The following is a 21,770-nucleotide window of genomic DNA, read 5'->3' on the forward strand; positions in this document are numbered from 1 at the left end:
TAGAGCCTTTCATTTGAAAATGCGCTTAGTAGATGCAGTAAAAAACACATTGTACCCTATTAATTCTCTCGTGCTTTCCCGTTTCCCTTGTTTTCTTCTTTTTGTTAAATGATAATTAATTAGAGAAGGTAGTGAAGAGAACTGGAGTATGAAAAGGGGGACATGGGGGAAATTGCAAGAGGAGTTATAAGCATGGTAAAATTAAATGGACCACAATTCTGTATGTGAATAGTGCTCTCTAGAGTTGTGAGATGTCGCGGCCCTGAGTATTAGCTACTGTTTTGGTATCTTTAACACACTTTTAAAATGAGCTCAGGACTTTGGAGACCTTAAACTTTTAAAGATATGAATTTAATTATACTCCTAGTAAATGAGAGCAGTATAATTTTTTTATTTAATCAAATGTTAATGTGCCCCTTTCTTGAGGTGTTACCATCTCATTGTTAAAGCCATTATCTGGCTCCTTGAATAAAAAGACACATATGACAATTAGTAAAGCAACAGCAAGTCATTGGGAAGCTAGGCTACAAATTTTCTCCTTGAAATCTAGTATTAGGGAAAATAAATTAAAGATGAATTGCATGAGTTTAATGTATTATAGAAGATGAAAAGAAAATGCTGTAAATTAAAATTTTAATGTCTTCTAATTAAAACACTCTGAGGGACATCTTTAATTATTTGTCACATTTTTAGATGAAATCATACACATTTTGCTGTACAATACAATTTTATGTCTATATTCATTGTGCTTTATTCATAAAGTATTATTAGAGATATCAAATTATTTGACACGAATACTGGTAACATTATTTTAGGAAAAACTCAGTGAGATTTCCTACCAGTTTGAGGTCTTTGAAATGTAATTAGGGCCCTAGCCGGTTTTGCTCAGTGGTTACAGTGTCGTCCCTCAGACTGACAGGCCGTGGGTTTGATTCTAGCCAAGGGCACGTGCCTCGGTTGCAGGCTTCATTCCTGGCCTCAGTCCGGGTGCGTGTGGGAGGCAATCACTGGATGTGTCTCTCTCACATCAATATTTCTTTCTCTTTTTCTCCACTTTCTACTCTCTCTGAAAAGCAATGGAAAAAAATCCTCAGGTCAGGAATAAAAAAAAAAAAAAGAAATGTAATAAGGATCTTATACTATGAAATACATAACCCATGAAGATTTTGAGGGAAATCTTTGGTAATATTTACCTACCATGACTTCATTTGGCCAATACCATATTCATATAGATAATGTGCTGTAAGTTGAGGTAGTTGGTTATAAAGCTACTTCATTGTTATTATTTTCCGTGGGTATCAATATTTAGTTGATCCATTAAAAACATATGGGGCAATACTGATTTTTCCATACATGGAAAAGAGGAAGAAAAAAAATCTATTTATATATTTTTATTAAAAATGCTATTACCTGAAACACAAACCAAAAATGTAATTCCTTCTTAAGCAGAAATATGTGTGTTCATCAGTAACTCAGGTTTAATTACGTGTGCTTGAGTTCTGAATACGTGGTATATATTCAGAACCGTTTCTTGAGATGAATGTCACTTAAAAGAAGTACAAAAAAAAAAAAGTTTCCCAAGAGTACTACTCCTAGTGAAATCTGATGGCTACGGTATGAGAAAACAAGCCAAGCCTTTAGGTAATAGAATTTTACTCCTGCTAATTTCACACTTCCAATACCTAATACTTCTTGAGTCCCCACTATATGCCCTGCTTAAGTTAGGCACTAACAACTACTACTTGAAACTATCAAGTAATAGTTCTTTCTAAATCTTATTTTGAGACAGGGTACTTTTATGTAGCCTTAAGTTGTGCAGCATGAGTCTAGGATACATTATTTAAGTTAGCTCCAGGGGATGAACAATTTTGCTGACCTGGAAGCTTTGCGAGAAGTTGCATTTAGTTCTGATCTTGTTGCTTAAACCAGCTTAATGTAGCTTAGTCCATACGCTGGGTTCTATGTGCTCCTCTATCCACCTTTGCTCTTCTCTTACCACCCACTTCCCTGACTAAGAATAGTTCTCTTTGGGCGAGGCTCTTGACCAGATTCTCATGACCACCTTCGAGAAGCGTCTCTGGGTTTTGCATCAGTATCTCTATCGTTACTATTCCTTTCTGCGTCTCTCTGTCCATCCCTCACTGGTGCCAGGCCTCCCTCCATTCCTCCATAGCCGCACCTCTCGAAACAATAGATGAAACGTGCTCTCTCCCCATTTTCATCTCCAATTCCCTCCCCAAGCCATTAGCCCGTCTTCTCTCCCTAACACTTGGGCAAAACTTCAGTCAGGAGCACTACAGATGACCCAAATGCCTCTCACCTCCAGTAGCATCTCTGCACCCCTCTTCTCATACTGATTTTCTAGCTTTAACGTTGCCTATCGTTTCACTTTTTAAGTGATATATCCCTTGGATTTTCTCTGCACTGCTCTTTGTTGGACCTTCTCCTGTCCCCCTAATTTGTCATCTCATTTTTCCCCCAGTGGTTCTTTTTGCCTCCTCCCTTTGGTTTCTGGGGCGGGATCTCCTGCATATCCACAGCTTTAATCATTTCACTCTTCTGGGGACTCTTCCTCCCATTCCTGTATTCATTCAACAAAAACTGATTGCCCCCCTGTGATGTGCAAGGCCCTGTTCTCAAGGGTGGAGAATTCAACTTAAACACGAGGGACAAGCCGTCTGACCTCAGGGTACTTTCATTACAGGTAGTGGAACGGACAGTAGGCAGGTAAATAAATAATATGCTTATCTATTGTCAGTAATCATAAGTGCTGTAAAGAAAAATAACTCATGATAGGGATTTAGAGGCTTACAGAGAGGAGGGTGATATTTTAGGTCAGAGTTGGAGAAGGCTTCTCTGAGGAGATTTAAGCGGAAACCTGAATAATGTAAAAGCTACTAGCCCTGCATATATCATCATCTCGTCAGCAGCACCAACTAAAAATGGGAAGTTATCTTTGACACCGCCTCGCTCCCATGTTCCTATTACATGTGATATTAACTGCTGCTGAGGTTAGCTCTGACATATCTTACCCATCAGCTCTGCCACCGTTACTACCCCCCCCCAGTGCAGGCTGCCATCGTCTCTCATGCGAACCCCGAAACCACCTCTTAGCTCTGATCTTCATTTTCATCTCCTCTCTCTAGTAAGTCCTGCACACTATAGTCAGTGGGGTTTGCTCAAAATATAATCCAGCCTTCCCCGGTTGAAACACCCAGGGACTTTCATTACCCTCAGGACAAAAGTAAAAACCCTGAAAATGGATTCCTGAGCTGTGGGTTGGTCTCTGTAGACCCGTCTAGCCTTATCTCGCACCCAGCTCCCATCTCGTTATTTCTGCCCAGCCACATTGGATTTCTTAGAGACCCGCCAAACTTCATAATCCCTCTAACTTCAGTTTTTCCTATGCCATTCCCTAGACCTGAAGTCAAACTGCCTAGTTAAAATTCCAACTATATTGCTTATTATGTGTCTTTTGCAAAGTCACTTAATATTTCCATGCCTCAGTTTCATTATCTGTAAAATGGAAATAATCGTAAACGTACTTCGTGGGGTTGTTGTGTAAAGTGTGTGCGACAGAGCTGATCACTTAACAAATACTCTGTGAGGGTTTAACATTATGTAAATCCTTGCTGGTGTGTCACAGCGCTCAGAACACAGTAGGCCCTCTGCAAGCCCTGCCGGCATGATCACCGGTTCCCTAGACGGCCCTCCTGTCCTCTAGAGCACACGCCCATCTAGACCTCTGCCGTATGTGGGAATCAAGTTACCCTTCTTTAGCCAAAGAGTATTGTAGCCAATATCTACAGTATTCCTGTCTGTAATTTCTCATTTCCATTAAATGAGCTTTATTTTATTACACTCAACTTATATTTTATAACTCGTCTTCAGTAATGAAATGGGTTGTAATGCCTGATACATATTAATTAGGGAGGCAGCGACGTCTTCACAGATGGTACGTGAGCCTCCTGTTTCATGCTCAGGTTTGACCCAGATTGTGCATGAACTTTTTCTGTTCAGTTTAAAAGTGGATATGACCTCCTGTCCTCAACAGAAAAGAACAATTAACACGTTCATGAGTTATAGCTCAATTTACAGTTATATTATAACGAATAACCACTTGCTAATTTCATAAACTATGCCTCAGCTGAAAATGTTAATAGATGAAAATAGTAGTTGAACTTTGGACTGACTATTAAATTCAAAATATTAGATTTTATAAAAGAGTTAAACCCTTGAGGAAACATCTTATTTTCATATCATTTTCAATATTCTGTTGGTAATACTATACCATCTAAAGCATTTCAGGAAAATACTGTAATAGCATAAAAACACAGATTGTTTATAAGTTAAATTCTGTCTAGTTCTGCCAGGTGATTCTGATAGAAATTCAGAAATACTATCACCAATAATTTACTTAAACATAGAGTATTTACCAAACTCTATGTGTGGAATGCACTATTAGGTATTAGTGGATATTAATATCTAGACAAAAATAATCTTAGTTCACAAAGATGATTAAATTTGATGCTAGATGTGTAAATAGAATAGTGGTTTATAAATTTATGATCCATCTTTTTAATTGGGAACACTGAAAGACATTGAATATGTATACTTGAACATTATAGCTTGTCCCACAAGAGTTTGAATATTGTAAGAATAAGAAAGGTGCCTTTATTTTTTTCTTAACTCTCTCACAATTCTTAGTCCTGCATATATTTAGTGAACTAACCTCTCAGAAGAAGATATACAATATATGACCTCAGTGCTAACAGACATCCAACATAGATCTACATACCTATTTTAAACATTTTATTAAAGTAATTCCTTGTTTCAAAAAACATTTTTACCTATCCTTGTGTTTAATCTCCAAAGAGTAAACAAGTGTACTTTTTAATGCAGTGTAGCTCTACTAAAAAATTTTCCTAAGCTTTATTGGTCCTTCAAGATATATGTTAAGTCTCACTTTTTTTTAACAAACATCGCTAAATACTCCGTCTGGATTTCATCTTTCACCCCCATGTATGCACAGGTCTTTGCACCTCCAGTATAGCATTAATCACAGTCTGCATGGCATTGTATGTGTGTGTATAGTTGTTGCATAGATTTCAGTGGACGTGCACGTGCACAATTGCCCGTCACCTCTAGAAGATTGTTAAGTGACTGCTAGAGTATTTTTCCCGTTATTGATTCTTCAACAGTACTGGGATTAAAACTCAACTTCTCTGGGATGGAAAATTCAGAAGAGTCTCCCCCAGTGATATATTCTGATTTAAATTAAACATAAAATGATAATAATAAGGCTAAACAAATATATACTGTGGAAGTTCTCCTCACTTGTCAAAACCTCAGCCACATTCCTTGAAACCTATATGCTAAATGAAGTGCGCGGTTTTGTAAAGACTCTGCTGTAAACATTCTACTAATCATGGGTGTCAAAAGTTGGATTTTGTTTTTTGGTAAATCTAAGGTAGCACTTTATTTTCAGGTTTGAATAGCTTTGGTCTCCTGATACAGTCATTTACTTGCAGTCACAATATACAGAGCAGAAAGTAAGTTTGGTTGGAATTCAGTAAGAAAAATAATCTGTCTAATCCTAATGGATGGAGAGTTGCTTTATAAAAATATTGGTCTTGAATGTAGCTTTTGTGGGTTTCCGAATGGTTGAAATTAACATATAGTTTCAAGTAGGCTCTATGTAACTAAATTCAAAGAAAGTATCATTGTATTTTAACATTTTTTTTTTTTTTGGCCAAAAAACATGGTATTGCTACCAGAATATTGATGTAGAAAAAAAACTATTTCATTTTATTTTCATTTCCTTGCATAAGATTGTGTTTACAGTGTCATTATCCACGAAAGCCTTCCATAGAGTATTTTTTTCTTGTAATTAAAACAGTAGGAATTAATGACAGGCTTGGGAAGCTTGCTGTTTTTGTAATAATGAATTGGACTATTTGAATGGGTAAAAAATGTTAATACAGTGATTATTGCAGACTGAGCTAAGTCTTCTCATAAAAGATAAAAGTATTAAATTTGCATTAAATGTTTTTAAAATGAAATTGAATACTGTGAAGCCATATAAAGGTAGTCCAACTTTGCCAAACATTATTACAATTGTAAAGAAATATAGAACTTATGATTCAAATAAATTCTCCCTGACAGCAAAATAAACCCACTGATTTTCATAACCCAAGGTGACCAGTTTCATTAAATCCATATATTTAGCTCCTTGGCTTGTGGGTGTTACTTCATTGTACTACTCTTTCAGTGGTTGATAAAAGGTCTGTAGTCTCCCTAAAGTTAGTGTTACTGGACTGAAGGGGTTCATTTGCCTGCGTGCATCAAAGCTCAGTAAGACACGAACAGGAGTTTGCAGCCAAGAAAGTAAAGATTTATTAAGGAGATGGAGCCACGGCTAGAGCCACAGGTAGCTTGTGCTTCCCGATGGCTTCTAGGGGATGGGTCATAGAGAGGAAAAATCATTAACCGTGGTGACTAAGGGAGTTAGGATCGTGGTCAAGGCCATGCCTCTACTGATTGGTCAGCACTGGGGTAGCGGGTAGATTCAGAGAAAGCAGTGACTGTTCATTTACTTTTTTTAAAAAGCACATTTTTTTGTTGACCACTGTTTCTCAAATCCTTGCTTACCCCAAGTCCACTGCAACCTACTGGCTTTCAAAAAAGACACCAATGCTATGGACTGGATTGTGTCCCCCCGAATTCATATATTGAAGCCGTAACCCGCAAGTGATGGTATTTAGAGGTGGAGGTAATTAGGTTTAGATAAGGTCATGAAGGTGGGATTACTGCTGTGATGAGAAGAGGCACCAAAGATCTTGTTCCCTCCCTCTCTGCCACGTGAGAGCACAATGAGAAATTGGCCATCCGCAAGCCAGAAAGCTTATCAGCCTCCAGGACTGTCAAAAATGAATCTGGGTTGTTTAAGCCACCCAGTCCCTGGTACTGTCTTATGGCAGCCAGAGCTGCCTAAGATAGATTTTGCTACTAATAATGGGGTGCTACCGTAGCAAGTGCGTAGCTATGGGGAAGTGGCTTTGCATCTGGGTAATGGGTAGAGGCTGGAGGAGTTTTGAGGTGCATGCTAGGATGATGGATGACAAGGGAGGTACTGGCGAGATCTCAGATGGAAATGAGGAACACATTATGGGAGAGGAGGAAAGCCAGTTCTTCTTATCAAGTGACAAAGAACTTGATTGAATTGTGCTTGTGTTCTAGTATTTTGTGAAGGGTGGATAGAACTTGTGAGCAATAAAACTGCATATTTGCTGAGAAGACTTTTAAGCAAGGGGGACCCAAATTTTGCCATCCCCAAAACGTGTCTTTTGGGAGATTGTTTTTAAGCTGGTTACCATTGAACAGACACTATTCTAGTTTTACATTTACTTGCTCATCTAATCTTCATATCAACCTACGAGAAAAGCAGAAAGGCTCTATTATTATTCCCATATATAGATGGAAATACCGGCAAACTGAGAAACTAACATAGCTAAGGTCACACAGATAGCTGCGTGCAGGGAGTGGCTGAGCTGGTACTGAAGCCTGGGGAGCCTTGTTCTAGAGCCAACATCCATCATTGTACTCCACTCTCTTTCAGCTGTCAAAAGTGAACTGAAGTGGGCTGACAGTGACCCTTTAAAACATGGGTTGTGGGATGCGCATTTTCAACTTTCTTCTATGTGAGGCATTAACTGTATAATCTGTCAACTGGAGAGGAATGCAAATAAAGAGGACAGCTTTCAGATTCCGTTTTGGCAGGATGCATGAGGAACACCCTGATTTCCCTACCTTTGTATAAAAATAGATAGTATTTAGCAAAAATCCAAAGTTTTCTGGAAGTAAAAATATTCGTTAAGCAATTTGCAACTTACTGTGTGCAAGTAAGCTTGAAAATTAGTAGGTATTTGATATCAAAAAAGAGCAAAGGAACAATATGTTGAAAATCATCACTATCATTACAAAATTGCTTCCAACAATATTAAACATTTATTATCCTTTTTCTATCTTCTTTACTTTTAATTGTTATGAGACCGTACGCTTGTGAGAGTATTACTGCTGTGCGTGCCTTCTCTGCCAACCTGTTGATTCAAAGGCGATAGATAAAGTATGGGTGGATAGGTGCAGGAGGGAAGGAGGAATCAATCAGTGGACTACTGTTTATTGGCGTCTGAAGTGTGCTGGAATTGGTAAGTGTGAGGAGGGGTAAGGTATGTCATCTCAGCAGGAGCACACCATTCACAGCTCCAGAAAGCTAATCATTCGTAAGAGTTTGAAGCAAAAGAATTGAAAGATGGTCAGATTAAATCTTTAACTTTTAGGATTAGAACAAACCAAAACATAACCTTCTACATCTATCCCTCACTTTGGTGTTTAATCACCATAAAAATAGCGTTACAAACTAATCAGGTTAGTAGATGAGTGCTCAATTAGGAATCAGATGTATTTAAGGTTCTTTCCTACTCTTAGAACTGATAACATTGCATAACATGCTGTATAGTATTTCCAAAGCTTGACCATAGAAGATAGTCTAATTTATAAATATAAAATATACATTCTTTCTGCTTTATAAAGTAAATTTGATCAAGTTATACACAGAAAATTGTTTTACAGAAATGCTGAATAATCTCAGGGTTTAGGTTTAAGTAAATAGATAGATTGAGTTAAATAGGGAAAACTGGACATTATGAAGTCATATGATAGGATGACACAAGCTACTTGGGAGTGACGGAAGGCTTTGTGGAGGAAATGACATATAATTTGTGATCAAAGAGAGTGTTACATTTAACCAGGTCTGTCTGAAGTATGGTAGGAGGAATGTAGCAGTGCATGGTGAGGGGGTGTTTCAGGTAAAGGGAACAGTAAGTGCAAAGACAAGAGAACCAAGAGAATGTTCAGATTGGCTTGGGCCCTAGCGTTCCAGCTGAGGCATCCGAGGAAGAAGCTAGAGTGACAAGCAGAGTCAAGTTCCTTAAGGACTCTCTTTGGCTACAGGAGAGAAGAGGTGATTCAGTGCATGCGCACGTGTGTGTGCACGTGTGCACATGTGTGTTGGAGGGTAGTAGAAGGTGATGAAATGACAGGAAGTGCATGGGGGCAAAGATACCAGCATTTTCTCGGGGGCTCAAGCTGAGGGTTTAATGACTGCAGGTGTCAGTGAAGAGTCTTGAGATAAAGAACCAATAAAGTATTTATGAACATCTGTGAGGCTCCCTGGGGAACCCCAGAAATACCTAGAAAAGGTTTCTAAGGGACAAGCAGGTTGGGCCTAGAAATAGTGACATTTGTGTTAATTCCTGTGACACAATCTGTATGTGTCTCTGAAGATAGCGGAAACCCAGAAGACAACATACCAGTTAAAACAGGGACAGGTCATCCTCCTTCCATAATTATGCCATGATATCTGACTCTACTATGATGATGTTAAGCTAGAAAGTGAGCCAAAGCAGCTGTGAGGGATTGAGATGAAAACTGAAAGCTCTGGTTCAGACCCTTTTGAGGATTTTGCAGAGGAGCCTGGGTGAAAGCAGACAATTGGGAAGAAGCTAGCTGACTTCCCATGGGAAGTCTGTGGGTACCACCGTGTGAGTTTTACATGTGCTGGGCAAGCGTTTGCACCATCGGACCAGGTCCGTGGGCACCCAGATAAGACAGAGTCTGAATTGAAGTGAACGACATATGTTACATGTGGACACTAAATTGGTTCAAATCACATGAGAGCGCTTAGTGTTCTAGAAATTTCACCTTCTTTTCTTGGGAAGATACTTATTTAAAAATATTCAACAGTTACAACTAAACTCAACTGCCTGAACTCATAAATGTGTAAACCACACTTAAGAAAACAGTCATTGCATTTCTTTAGTTCTATATGATTGCAGAAGTTTTGCTTTGTAATGAGGATACTTCATAAAAATTGATATAATTATCTTAAGAGGGAAAATTGTAGACATATTCCCACTAATTGAGCCTTATGGCTTTCAGACAGCAGATGCAAGTCTGTGAAAGCACAGAATACTAGGAATGATCTGTTTCTGCTCAATTATAGCTAAGGTGTCAGATATTCAACCTCCTCCCTATAGCGTTTGAGTGTATTTGCACAGCATGTATGCTCAGAGAAAGGCTCAGCTTCTATCTAGAGGTTGCTGTATTAATAGGTTGCACACTTCATTGATTTTTAATTAATTTCTTAAGAGACACAGAGGGTAACTACTACAGCCCACATATATCTTTGTTCTCATTGCAATCCACGTCTTTATTGATCAGCTGCCTAAGGAGCAGAAGTAATCCATTTTAAGTATACTTCTCCGAGAGAGCGTGGACACTCTACAATTCACTCCTCCCACTGTAATTATATTGGCAAGAGGTCAGGGAGAGGGGAAAACGGGAGTGTGGTTAGTGCTCTGTTGATCCAGGCCACTGAGCTTTTACCTGCAATTTATTTAGTAGGAAAGCGGTGGCTTCTCACACATGCTTTTTAATCTTCCTTTGTTTACTTGTTCTATTTTATTTTAATTTATTATTTTATTTATTTTATTTTATTTTATTTTATTTTTTCTGTTCTTTAAGAGAAGTTTGAGTTCCAAGGCGGCTGACCTGCAAATTCTTCCAATGAAAATTTCCAAAAGTTTGTGTAGGGTGGTAAATGAAGTTTTTGGAGAAATATTTGAAGAAAATGTAGGAAAGAAGAAGAAAAACATTCTGCTATCACTGCTAGCTTCAGACATCCGTAAATGGTGCCTGCATTCACTCCCCCTGGTATTCCAGCATCACCTTCCGCGTCTGGCCTAGTGCTGCAGGGCTTGCTTTCCTCCATCCCATCATAAACATTGTAGCCTTTTAAATTTATTTGTTCCACCTACAAAGACAAAAATCGCTTCTGCTTGGACAGCCTTACAAAATTTTGGTTTTATCATTTATTTAATGCAATTATAAACCTGTAGTTAAATGGCAGGCAATCTAAAAATTGTCAAAAATACATAGTTCAATTCATAAACAGTTGGTTTATAAAATGCCTCCAGAGGTACCACCCTAGGGGAACCCAGGAAAACTAAAGAGATCTGTTTATAAGCCTTAAATGGTTATTATGCACAAGAGCTTTCATTTCACTGAATTCTTAGAGCACCGCTTGTTTGTATAATAATCATTCAGTTACATGTGCTGTCTTTGGTTAGTTTCATATAGTCTATTGACTATAATGGTAAAATTATTGCCTCTGGAGTCAACTGCCTTCAGTCAAGTCTTGTTTGTTGTAAGCTGTGTCCTGCACTAACCATGACCCTTGTGCAAGTATCTTTCTTCTCTGGTCCTTAGTTGCCTCATCTTGAAATGGAAATGATAGTAGGACAGATCTCTTTGGGTTCTTTTGAGTTTCTAATATAAAGCACTTAAAACAGTGCTGTGGCTCAAGGTGCTTAAATAAATGTTAACTTTATATACATAAACATACGTAATAATAACATACACAGTTATATTTGTCTTCCCCATATGATTTCAGTGTTTTCAAATAATAAGACACATTTCTATGTTGTATCATCCATAGTGACTGTTGCTATTATTATGTGTCCAAATTTTCCTATGCTAATGTTAGTGCTGATAGCATATTATTTATATGGTTCAGCAAATTTATAGCATTGCACAAATAGTGTAAATGCTCAATTCAATTTGTGCAAACATGAGGTGAGCTTGGTGCCCATCAGTAGGGAAATAGACAATAAATTGACAGTGCATGCCCGTGTTCTATGTGTGTATATGTCTGAGTTTGTGTGTAGAATTTAATGCAACAATGAGAAGCAATAAACTGGATTACATATAGCAACATGTTTGAATCTAAAGAAAGCATAGTGAGCAAAACACCATCCTATTTAAATTTAATACTATTTATATATTAGAGATAACAAAATCACCTTTTAAAAAATATAGATAAAAGTAAATAAAATATGGAGCATGGATTGGAAGGGTATGCATTAAACACACTGTCGTATATATTTATGACGGATAGAATAATGAGATTGGTGTGGACAGTGGAAGGAAACAATGATAATATCACACACATGAATTACAGAATATGATTAGCTCGAAATTCTGTGTTCCTGAGACTGTAAAAGAAAACAAAGAAGAAAGTCACACACATTGCCTTAGGTTGGCTCCCAGAAAACGGTCTCTGAGATTGATTTGCATGCAGGATGTCATCCTGTGAGTGTTCTCGGGAACAATATCTGTAAAGCAGTGAAAAGCAGCATTAGGTTCAGGGAAAATTTGGGCTATCGTGAAATTGTAACTGAGGTCCCATCCAACCCCATGGGGTACCCTGGAACCAGAAAAGCTTGTCATATCCAAGGGGGGATGGCCTTTGTAACCCTGTATCAACTAATTACTGAATGTAGCTGCCTTCTGTGAAAGGGGGGAACTCCAACAACGTGACTCCCTTCACAGTTGGGTTGGGGTTGCAATGCCTCAGAGCTGATGCAACCTTGACGAGAGCCATCAGCAGCCAACACAGCCAGCAGCTGGGAGCGTCAGTACTTTGGTCCTGCAGGGGTTTCTGGGTGGCACATCACAGCATCTGCTGTATTTGTGTGTGTGTGTGCGTGTGCGTGTGTGTGTGCACACATGCGTGTGAATGCTCTCATCTGGTATTGGCATTCTGTGAAAAACGTGTTTCAAATAGCAACAAGCAATCTTTTCATTGCACATTATTAAAATGACAGAAATTCTGTTGTCTTCAATATTCAAAAGCTCCTTAAAAACTGCAACCTGGCCGAGTCTCTTGAAGATCACAGGTGCCATTGGAAGAGGTGAGAATGAACCATGATTAACTCCAGGCCAGCCTCGGACGGCCAAGCGAACCTGCTTCCCGCCTCTGAGAAGTGACAGGAGAGCAGGCAGAGGCGAAGAGCGTGAGAAACAGAGGCTCCCTCAGCAGGCACTGCCGAGTACCCGGGGCGGCCTACCCTTTTGTCTCCGTGGTCAAATAGTATTTTTAATAAGAGAGATGAAGCCGAGGCTGTCTGTTTATTTAGCAAACCAGGGTATCTCAGAATATTGGATGCTCTGGGTGTTTTACAAACATATGGCACTGACTCCTCAAGGCGGTCCTCGGGGTAGGTACTGCCGTTATCCCCAGCCAATGGATAGGGAAAGTGAAATACAAACAAGCTGACCAAGGTCATGCAGCTAGTAAGGAGCCAGGTTTATCTCTAGTCTGGCACCTTAAACGTTGGTGCACTGAACGGTCTTCCACTAAAACACATTCATGGCTCTCGAGCAACATTGAAAGGGAAGCATCTGGTCGACTTCATTCTTTCCTCTTCTCTGTGTCCATTGTTGGACCGGAATTTAATATTTTAGATAGATATATTTTACAGTTCCTTCTATCATGGAATAAAAATTTAAAGCTAGAGATCACTTAGGCCAGTCTGTCACTTTTATAGGAGAGGTAAAATGAACCTAGGAGTGATGCGTCCGGGACTCCTATCATGCAACAGTCAGCTCTGTGTTCTTTCTGCTCTTCTGTGAACCAGCTTTGGCTGGTTGAGAAGACTTCTTGGTTGATTCAGTTACAGAGCCCCCTTAGTTTCCCTCATTCACCATTTGGATAAAGTCAGTTACTTCATTAAAATATGTCCCTTTCTTCCATTGAACACACTCATCTCTTTAGCCCTAAGAGTAGAGAGAATTATAGTTGGATTTTTTACTCAGGGATAGAATTGCTTTTAGAAGGAAAGGTAGAAAAGAGGAGCGATTTTCATTTGAAGCCAGCTTTCCTGAAACTTCCTGTTATTAAGAAAGCTTCAGGTTATTAGAATGAAAACTGAGAAAAAGGAAAAAAAAAAAAAAAAGCACTCTTGCTAACTCCAGAGATTAGTGCCTGTGAGAGCTGACTGCAGCTTGAAATTTTTAGCTCCACACGTTTCATGAAATTGTCGCATGGTCTGTATATGGGAAGCAAATATTTATTGTCAGAAATAGCCTGTTCTCTCTTGACTTCTGTTAGCTTCCTGCAGCTGGGCAGAATACATTTTCACATTGAATTAAAACAATAATAATGCGGGTTTGCTAGACAGCCTGACTCAAATATCATAAGATTGAAAAGAAGGTCATTGCTAGGTGTTCTTCAATACCAGTATTGTAAAATGGAGTCACTGATTTTTTTATAGAGCAGTTTATACGAGTTGATTCTTACCAGAGATTAAAACTTTAAATTCAATTGTAATAAAATTATCTTTGGATTTTATATTAAAGTGCATTTCGGAAAGTCAGGAGTAATATTTGACTTTTCCTAGCTAGTTTGTATGTATTGATGCACATTTTAAGAGGTATGAGAAAAACAGAACATAAGTTAACATTCTTTGAAAGCTTATTATAGCATACAGAGCAAGTATGAAAATGGCAAAATTATGAATGGTTTGGGTAATGGTAAGTTCTGAATAGTTTCTGTAAAATCAGACTCATAGCACCTAGATCAAGAAGTAGACAAAATGCCCCTAAAACACATCTACCAAAACTTCCCCTCAGTGCTGAGTGATAAAAGGCAGATACTTTGGTACAACAGATCCACTGTTTTATTTACTCATGGAAAATATTCTCCATCATTGAAAACTTTCCAACCTTTCTTGTTCACAAACTTTATTTTCACTAAATGCCTGAATTTGTAATGTACTTACGGAGGGCACCAAATCTTTTAATACATTCCTTAAATTTTCTTCTCTTTAGATGACAGCATCCCCAGGCAAATCATTATTAAAATAATACTTTGAACAGCAATGATTCTCAGATTTTGATCTACACATTAATAATGATGAGTAGGTTATGGGTATATCTATCATCATTTGCAAACATGTATTGAATACCTACTGTGATCTATTAGTTGAGGTTCACAGATTTTCTGAAATAGGCAATTCAAGTTAATGAGGGTAAGAGATTCTTGTGCACACTAGGACTATTTATATCCATCTATGGAACAATAATGAAAACATGCTAGTTCTGTACTTACTACATGCCAGTTACTATTTAAGTGCTTTACATATATTAATCTATTTAATCTTCACCACAACCTGTGAGATAGGTGCTGTTATGGCTGTTGCAGAGATAAAGAAAGTGAGTGACAGAGGTTTTAATTAACTTGCAAGAGTCACACAGCTGGAACATGGCAGAGCTGAGGCTTGATTCAGGCAATTGACTCCAGAATCTGCGCTCGAACCCACTACACATCCTGTATACCCTGGGGCCAAAGCAAGAACCGAGTTTCCAATTTACACAATTCACATTCCTGCTATTTATAAAAGATTCTATAATTTAGCTGTATTTTAAATATAAATGCAAACAACTCAATCACCTGCATTATGCCCTGAGTGTCAGAGAAATATCTAACATTTTTTTCTGCAAAAGCACTAGAATATTTTAAAGCTATATGACTTCACTGTGTACATTGATTTCTACATGCCCAGATGACCCTGTGACCCACTGAGAAAGGAAGTAGGTTTAAATGTGCAGACTTGGGTCCCACTGCAAGGGATCAAATCCATGTTCTACCACTCATTAGATAGATGACTTGGAGCAAGTACCTTGGCCTCCCTTAGCCTTGGTTTTCCCATATTTAAAATGGGATGAAATCAGTATGCATCTCATAGGACTAAGTTAACCTACCGATGTAGAAGTGTTTAGTTTAATGCCTGCCATGTTCTAAGTACTCAGTCAGTGTTAGCTGTGGTTGTCACTGTCACTGTTCCCATAATGTGCTCCACCTGAGCTGCCATGGTAAGGACATGGGAGTTGCTACAGGGCAGAGTAAGAGGTTTATTTTTAATTAATGCAGCATCCCTCTATCATAATGATTCTTCTTTAACCATCCTTGAACTTTAAGGGACATCAGTTTATTTTTTCTCCTTTTAATAACTGTCTGCCTCCATAATTGCATCACACTCTGATTTAAGGAGTGATTTCATTTTGAAGGAATCTAGCACAGAATATGACTCTAATGAGAACTTCCAGTAAGAAAATCCTATCTTAATGACTGTGATGTGGAGAAACCTGTAGTTAGCAATCCATAGACGATTCAACACTCTAATTCAGGATGTGAAAATAGAACTAAGGTGGCATTCAAAATTAAGGATTTGAAAGTGTGCGTCTGTACAGTGATGTTTCATAGTTACACAGCAACCATACAAATGTACTTTGATGGTTTGGTAATGACATAAATGCTTCTGTTTGTATTTCTTTTATTTCTTTTAATGGTGGGCGGGGAAAATCGTATAGAGATTATCATCTGATTTCCTGAATTGAGTTTTCATTATTTTGAAGAATATACTCTTCCTGGATAAATATTATTGAGGTTCAGGATACTGTATGACTTGCTGAGGTTTGTGTATAGAGTTTCAAAGACCTTTCAGAGTTTTTGAAATTTTGTTTGTAATGTAGAGTGTGTCATTAGCCTTGGTGAGTGTTAGTTCCCTATTGGTACAGCATACACCATCATTCCTGCACATGTTGAAGAAATATATACATGGTATTTCCTTTAGGATGATATTTAGTTATAGGAATCATTATTTACTATCCTCTGTTATTCAGTCAGTTACCTGGGATAATTATTTTATTTTATAAATGCACCTGGAAATTGTCTGCTTCCTAACATTCCTTCTGGCCTAGTTTAGTTGAAGATTCACACACCCTATGTAGGAGCTGGATGGATGTCATAAAGCATAGTAGCAGAAGGGTGAGATCCTGAAACTGAAGACCAGATGCCCTCAATGGGGTACATGTAATAACTAGCTAAAGAGGATGTTTGAACCTTGCCTGGTATGGGAGCTAAAAACATATACATATATGAAAAACGGATGTAGCTCATGGACTGCCTATATGCAACCTGGATTTTACACTCTCACCCCTTTTCTTCTGGATTGTGGCAGTGGCTCCTGACTTTAGCCATATTTGTGGCCCATTTAGCCTCTATCCTGGCACCAAGACACTATCGATCATTGTCTCACTGTCCTTTTTAAATCAACTTCTGCATCACCACATTGAATGCTGCACGGAATGCAAGGCCAAGTTCTCTACCGTAGGATGGACGGGACCCTTCTTGGATGTAGCCTCTTCTTAGTTTTTCAGTTTCTCCATTCACCGCTCCCTTTCCCTTATTCCTAATTTTTCAGAAATACAGAATTATGTCATTGATGCCCTGCACTTGCCCTTTCTATCTGCAGTGTTGCCCTCATCTTGTCCAACGGGTGGCTACTATTCAAACCTGACTTGGGGCCGGCATCTCTCTGAAGCCTCCCTCTCATGCAGGTTTGCTGGGCTGTGCTACAAACGGTCCTTACGATGCAGCTCCGCTTAAATGCCTGCATGCATCACACCGATCCACTCGAGTTTGTATTCCACATCTGCCCACTTTATGAATTTAACTCTGTCCTCCTTTAATGCATAGACTTTGACCCTTTTTTGTCTCTCTGGTGTCTAGCACAGTGCTAGGCACATAAGCATTTGTGTTCTATGGTTGTGTGTGGGTCTGAATATTAACCTGTTGCCAACATGCTTCCCATATTCTGATATGAAGGTGGTAAAAAAGAATAATGAATGTTATTGTGGACATTTCTTAGAATGACAAAATTAATGATAATAATTTATCTCTGAGGCAATATATATTTTTTTGATCCTTCAAGTCACCTAAGGGCTGCCTGTTTTCAGATTCACTTCATTCTAGGAATTTCCAGTTTGGAATAATCAAATAGAAAGCAAGTTTAGGAAAGAGGGCAAAACCCCCATAAATCCCAGTCGTGGGCTGATTTCAGAGAACACTAATACATGTGGTGTCACCCGGCTACTGACTGATTGGACCATAGCCGCCGCTATCTCCACTGGTGGTGTTTCATGAACATTTATATAGAGTTTGGCTCATGATGCTGTCTGAAGCAATCTTCTCTTTACACTACACTGGGTACACGGTTCATAATTTTTTGACCTGTGTGATTTATGTGTCTGTTTTCCACAGCTTTTGTTTTGATATCAGAAACGTTAATCCTTCAAAGTCCTTCAGTTGTAATGTTAACTGCCAAAAGCATTGATTTGCAATTGGCATGAGAGTATGCGTTAACCATTTATAATAATTCTGATTTGCTTTTGAATGACAGCTTTTTCTTTTTGCCACTGAAATCCTCCAATAAAGGATCCCCCCTAACTCTTTAATAAAACTATGTTTATTAAAAAAATATATATTCACTATAGGCCTCTGAGTTCATTTCCTTGGTTGTATATCAAACTTTTCCATGAAGCTAGTGTATAATGATTCTTAGTTTCCCTACTACTGAGGTAACAATAATTATTGCTTCTATGAAACTTTAACAATCTGTGTAGATACTAATATATATGTTATGTCTACATAGATGACATATACATATAACATATATGCATATTTCTATATGTATGTATCTATACTTATAGATACATATGTGTACGTGTATATTCCAGGGTGAGCCAGCTATATCTCTTGTTAGCAATCAGCAATATATTTTACTTTTAATTACCCTGTGTGTTTCATGAAGTCAACATATTAAAGGCTAATTTGAGGTTCATTAAAACTATGTAATTTCACTTGTGTGTTCTTATAATTACTACTAATGTCATCAAAGCCTTTTTAAAATTACAGACGTTTAATGACTCTAGGGTATACTTCATTTTTTGCATAATTAATAAGAATAATCTAATTCTCCAGCCTTGATAGAATCTATGATGGTGATTTTGGCACCATTAAATCTTTATACGAAATACCTTTTAAAATTATGTGTAGGTGTATTTGTTTGGAGCAGGTATATATGGGGGAGATGACATGACACAGGAGTTATTAAGAAGAAAACAATTAGGGATATGTGGATCGGTCCAAATGTATGCTAGCTTATCTACTAAGACACCTGCACACCTCAGTGATGAAAGTGTCTGCAAAAGAATATCAAGTCTCTGGGGGGGAAATGATCTAACACTTAGCTTGTGTGCAGGTAATTTATTCTTCTTTATAGGAATTCTGGGAGAAATGGCCAAAAGCTGTTTGTCATTTGCTTTTCTATCCCAGGTTTTTCCCCTCATTTTGAAAATATTCCAGGATTCTGCTTCACTTCGAGAAATTAAGCATTTTAAACTGAATGCTAAGAAACTCCTTTTAAATCAACAGAAAAGATGAGGCATTAACTGACTATCATTGGGGAACTTGGTGTTTTTCAGGGAATGATGTATCTGGAAGAAAAGCGGCTTGTTCATCGCGACTTGGCAGCCCGAAATGTCTTAGTGAAATCTCCAAACCACGTGAAAATCACGGACTTTGGCCTAGCCAGACTCTTGGAAGGAGACGAAAAAGAGTATAATGCAGATGGAGGAAAGGTGAGTATCTTTTTGAGAGTAATATTGCTTGTAGACTCAGCATGGTATCCTTTTATCTCCTTATATTTTATAGGAAGAACCCAGTAAGCCTGAGGTTTAAGAGATTATGAAATCTCCATTCTACCATAGGCATTCTCTCCTGCCCAGAATAAAAAATATACAGAGGGAATATATAACCAACTGCTGTTGCTCAAAGGTAGCTAAAATAAAACAATGCATTTCTGGACCCATGCAGTCCTTTTGTCAGTCCAGTGTTGAAAAGTGGGTGGATCGCTAAGGGTTCCAGAAATTTAACTTTAATTCAGGGCTGTAGAAATTGTTCTGTTGACCCTAAAAGCATGGGACCGACTCATATAGAGGATACAATTTCTTGTAGACTAGAGAGAAGCTCGGCTACTACCTAGAACCGTAGGCAGATCGACCATCCTATTAACTCCTAATCCTCGAAACAGATACAACAGATTCCTCTTATCTGACTTTTTTTGTTTTTAGTTTTTATCATAGTGCGTGAGTTACCAACTTATTTTATTTATTACTGGACTCTTTCCACTAGGATTTAACTTGCTGTATCCCAGGGGCCTGGACAGCCACAGCTTCTCCTGACCTCCGGGACCTGCAGCCCCGGGCCCTGCCTGACAGCTGCGCCCCTGCCTCTCTGACCCGCAGTGGCCGTGCCGTAGCTCTTCTTTTTTCCCACTCCCTCACTCTAATTTGCCATCCTTGGCTAACCAGCCCATGTAGCCTTCACGTGCAGGTCCCTCAAGCTTGACCTTGGGAAGCTTAGATCAGGACGGGGCAAATGAAATGAACAGATGCAGCCTTAACCTCGGGTGACCCAAAGCTAATGCTAACCAAAAAATTGTTATTCACAAGTCATATAAATAAGATGTTTATTATGTGCCTAATTCATCGTGGGCCATCCAAATATCTGTTATAAATATTTTGTAGTGATAGGATTCCTAATGCTTAACATCGATTTTTATATTAAATTCATACATAACCATATATATTCAAATATTATCACAAGGAATAAAGACACAGAATTTATTTTTTTAAAAAACAACTGCAGTTTTGTAGTATTATCTGGCTTTTTCCTTGATTTTATTGGCCTCTTTTGCCTCTTTACTACCCCATTGCCGCAGCTTGAGACCGCAGCTTTGAAATTCACTGCAAGATTGCACAGGAGGAGAAGTCTATAAATCACATGACTTCACTTGTCTTGAGAACATACAGCTGTAAGATTTGTCTAAAGCAAGATTCATTATAGCTTTAAATGCCTGGTAACCATTAAGTCTTTATCAAGCCACCTGTGATTTCAACTTACTTCTTTAACACAATGTCCGTAGTCCATAAAGTCAGCTATCTCCTTGCCCACAGGGAAATTATTTTCAGTGTGTCTTCTGTTCCCTTTCACTAAGTAACCATGATTCTGTCCCAGCGTTACCTTGGTATCACCTTGTGAGCAGCCAACCTCATGATTTCAAAGGCCTATTTAGTTTAAGCTTTTAACTGCCAAGTGGAAGTGTTTGTCTTTATTCCATAGAGTCTAGTTCTATTTTCTGCTACCTAGTGCTGCTCTCCATAGTTGAAAACTCATTCTGCTGACCCATCATCAGGAGGGCATGTGAGTTCAGTTGTTTTTCTTGTAGTGATGGGGGATTTGTACTGACTCTCTCACATTCTTTTATATAATTTCTGTACTGAAAATGGCACGTGTTTCCAGTACTGGCTAACCGAGATGAGGGCGATCATTTGGGGCTGAGGCAAAAGCAAGGCTAACTTTGGAAGTTATCATGTTAGGTGTTTTAGTGACCAAATTATATGAAAGGAAAAGGCAGGGGGCAAGTGTGAAAAGAGTCTGTTTTACTGGTGGCCTGACACTGGCCTGAGGATAACTGGGAATTCAAGGAATCTCATTTTGGGGGGAGGAAATATATGACCCCATTTTTAGAAGCACATGTGTTGATGTTTTTATAATTGTAAAACAGTATTAACTAATGATTTAATTACTACATCAATTAAGAATTATAAAAAGTGATACTTATTTTGTTATTTTAGTTTTCATTGTTTATGAAGATTTTTAAAAATAAATATATCTTTGGGTTGGTTCATTTTAAGAATTTTATAAATTTCAATTTATTTGTTTCCTGTATTGAAAACCAACATATTTATATTTTCAGTACGCACGATCGAAAGATGTAATTGAGGTAAGACTCACATTTAGGAAATCAATATAGAAAATAGTTTTTATATAACTATAAAACTTTCACATTTTATTTCTCTATAGATGCCAATTAAGTGGATGGCTCTGGAGTGTATACACTATAGGAAATTCACCCATCAGAGCGACGTGTGGAGCTATGGTAAATAAATCTTCCCTGTAAATT

The 21,770-nt window shown here is 38.2% G+C and overlaps 1 protein-coding gene across 4 annotated transcripts in view; it reads left to right on the top strand.

Moving 5' to 3' along the window:
* The window catches only part of ERBB4 (erb-b2 receptor tyrosine kinase 4), a 797,001-nt gene that overhangs the window by 736,625 nt on the left and 38,606 nt on the right, over positions 1 to 21,770 (top strand). For all 4 annotated transcript variants that reach the window (XM_081141986.1, XM_081141988.1, XM_081141985.1 and 1 more), the window contains exons 21-22: positions 19,228 to 19,383; positions 21,671 to 21,746. In XM_081141986.1, coding sequence (XP_080998112.1) covers positions 19,228 to 19,383; positions 21,671 to 21,746 — 232 coding nt within the window. The remainder of the gene's footprint in view (positions 1 to 19,227; positions 19,384 to 21,670; positions 21,747 to 21,770) is intronic.

Source organism: Miniopterus schreibersii (genome assembly GCF_964146895.1).
Source record: "Miniopterus schreibersii genome assembly, chromosome: 7".
NCBI lineage: Eukaryota > Metazoa > Chordata > Mammalia > Chiroptera > Miniopteridae > Miniopterus > Miniopterus schreibersii.